The sequence below is a fragment of the Eimeria acervulina genome, genomic scaffold, assembly GCF_000499425.1.
Source record: "Eimeria acervulina Houghton genomic scaffold, Eah_scaff3403, whole genome shotgun sequence".
Taxonomy (NCBI): Eukaryota; Apicomplexa; class Conoidasida; order Eucoccidiorida; family Eimeriidae; genus Eimeria; species Eimeria acervulina.
The window spans coordinates 1-1,653 of NW_013547404.1; the positions used below are offsets into that span (position 1 = coordinate 1).

Consider the following 1,653-nt stretch of genomic DNA (forward strand, 5'->3'; position numbering starts at 1 on the left):
ACTTCAGACAGTGAGCCATCAGCAGATAGAAACTTGGGCTGCAGCCCAATTTACAGCCCCTCTGTCCTAGGAGCTGCTTGGCAGTGACCAGCTGACAGCACTCTCCATGACGCAGTTCGTTTAACGGGGTTTCAGGCGAATCAAATGCTGTTCGTCATTGAACCTGTTGACCGAGGCACTGCTAATACGCGTTGAGCTGATGGGGGTGTGCTGCTGCTTGTGAAAAAAAACGGAATAGCAGCTGTGTAGAGTTTGAAGTGGAAATATCAGGGTGGATGCTCGTAAAACGCCTGGCGCTTGGGTGACTTTTACATTATTTGCATGATGCGTCTGAGCTTGCGGAACAGTTGGTGGGTCTTTCACCGAATGGCTGGGGAAAAGATAGGCAGAGACATGTTCTTGCGAAACAGTCAACCCACCAAGCACGTCAACGAACAAGTCGTGTACATGCTGTTGTGGCGACACGGCGCAGCAGCGGTATTTAACATCAGCGCATTCAGCAGAGCAGGCTGCGTGAGGGGTCGTGTACGCTGTCGCCTGCACTACGGCAAGTATTGAACAGCGCATGTGCCACAGAGGCAAAAACTGGCGACAACGTCCTCTTTTTGTTAATACGCTGGTTGAGGAAGGTGCGATGAAGGCTTGTCGCGCACGGCTGGGTGAGCAACTTGCAAGAGGACGAAGTGCGTCGGGCTTGAAGCATGTGCGGATGTAGGGAAGTGGGGTATTCAGTTGCTTTGAGTGGAGCGTTGGCAACACGCCGCAGGAAGTGCGTTGGGCCTATGGCTCACGCGAAGCTGGCCAGGGCCATCCTGCTCCTCTGCAGGGTGCCCATGTATCGGTGAGAAGAAAATCATGCTTCCAAGCACTGAACAGAGGCTCAGCATAGTGGAAAGCACCCCAATGCTGGAGTGCCTTTAGGAACGCAGGGGCCGGCAGTGCGCATGACGCTCCAAGGGTTGCTCGCCCTTAGAAATGGACGAGCGGACATTTTGAGGTGGAATACTGGTTGGGTTGCGCGTTTTGCTTCGTCGCTAGTGTGCAGAACCTCGCGCATGTCCGTGGGTGCCACTGGGAGTGTTTCAGAGCACTGGCTGCCCTCGGGGTGAGCCGCAGGAAAATGTGAAAGGAGCGATTTGCTGTGCTTCCCATCTGGTGAGGCATGCATCTGTGCCGTAGTACTTGAGTACGCTGGTCAGCGTGCCCCCCTGATGAGAGGGGCGATGACGCTAAAGGTAAACAGCTGCGAACTTTAGGGCTGGTGCTAACGCCACATTCGCAATCGCGTGTTGCGTGGGTGTTGAACATGTTGCGTATGGCGTTAGATGCAACCCTTTGTTGAAATATCGACAGGTCGGCCATCTCGACGCTATGTTGGCTTCTTTGCTTCGGCTCAAGCGGCGGGAGGGGGTTTCCTGGTAGGGCAGTAGGCCCGTATCCAAACGTTGTGTAGGTTGAGCGCTGTGCGATTTTGTGCGTAGGAAGGCATCTCGGGATACGTTTGAGCAAGCGTTTGCGTGCATGTGTGGTAGCGAAGGGATGCTGCGTACGACTGGTTGGTTACACACTAGACAGAACAGCACAGCTCATATTGCACACGGTCATACAGGGGGTACGCAGGAAAGCAAGGTGACACGAACCTGCTTGGCTGAC

At 54.3% G+C, this 1,653-nt stretch overlaps 1 protein-coding gene across 1 annotated transcript; it reads left to right on the plus strand.

Moving 5' to 3' along the window:
- Nucleotides 1–732: 732 nt before the first annotated feature.
- EAH_00068650 (hypothetical protein) lies at nucleotides 733–1,505 on the plus strand (the record flags this gene model as incomplete). Its single annotated transcript, XM_013392214.1, has 3 exons — nucleotides 733–841; nucleotides 1,039–1,155; nucleotides 1,482–1,505. Coding segments are annotated over 3 exons (250 nt in total), but the record flags the coding sequence as incomplete, so codon positions are not given.
- Nucleotides 1,506–1,653: the final 148 nt, after the last annotated feature.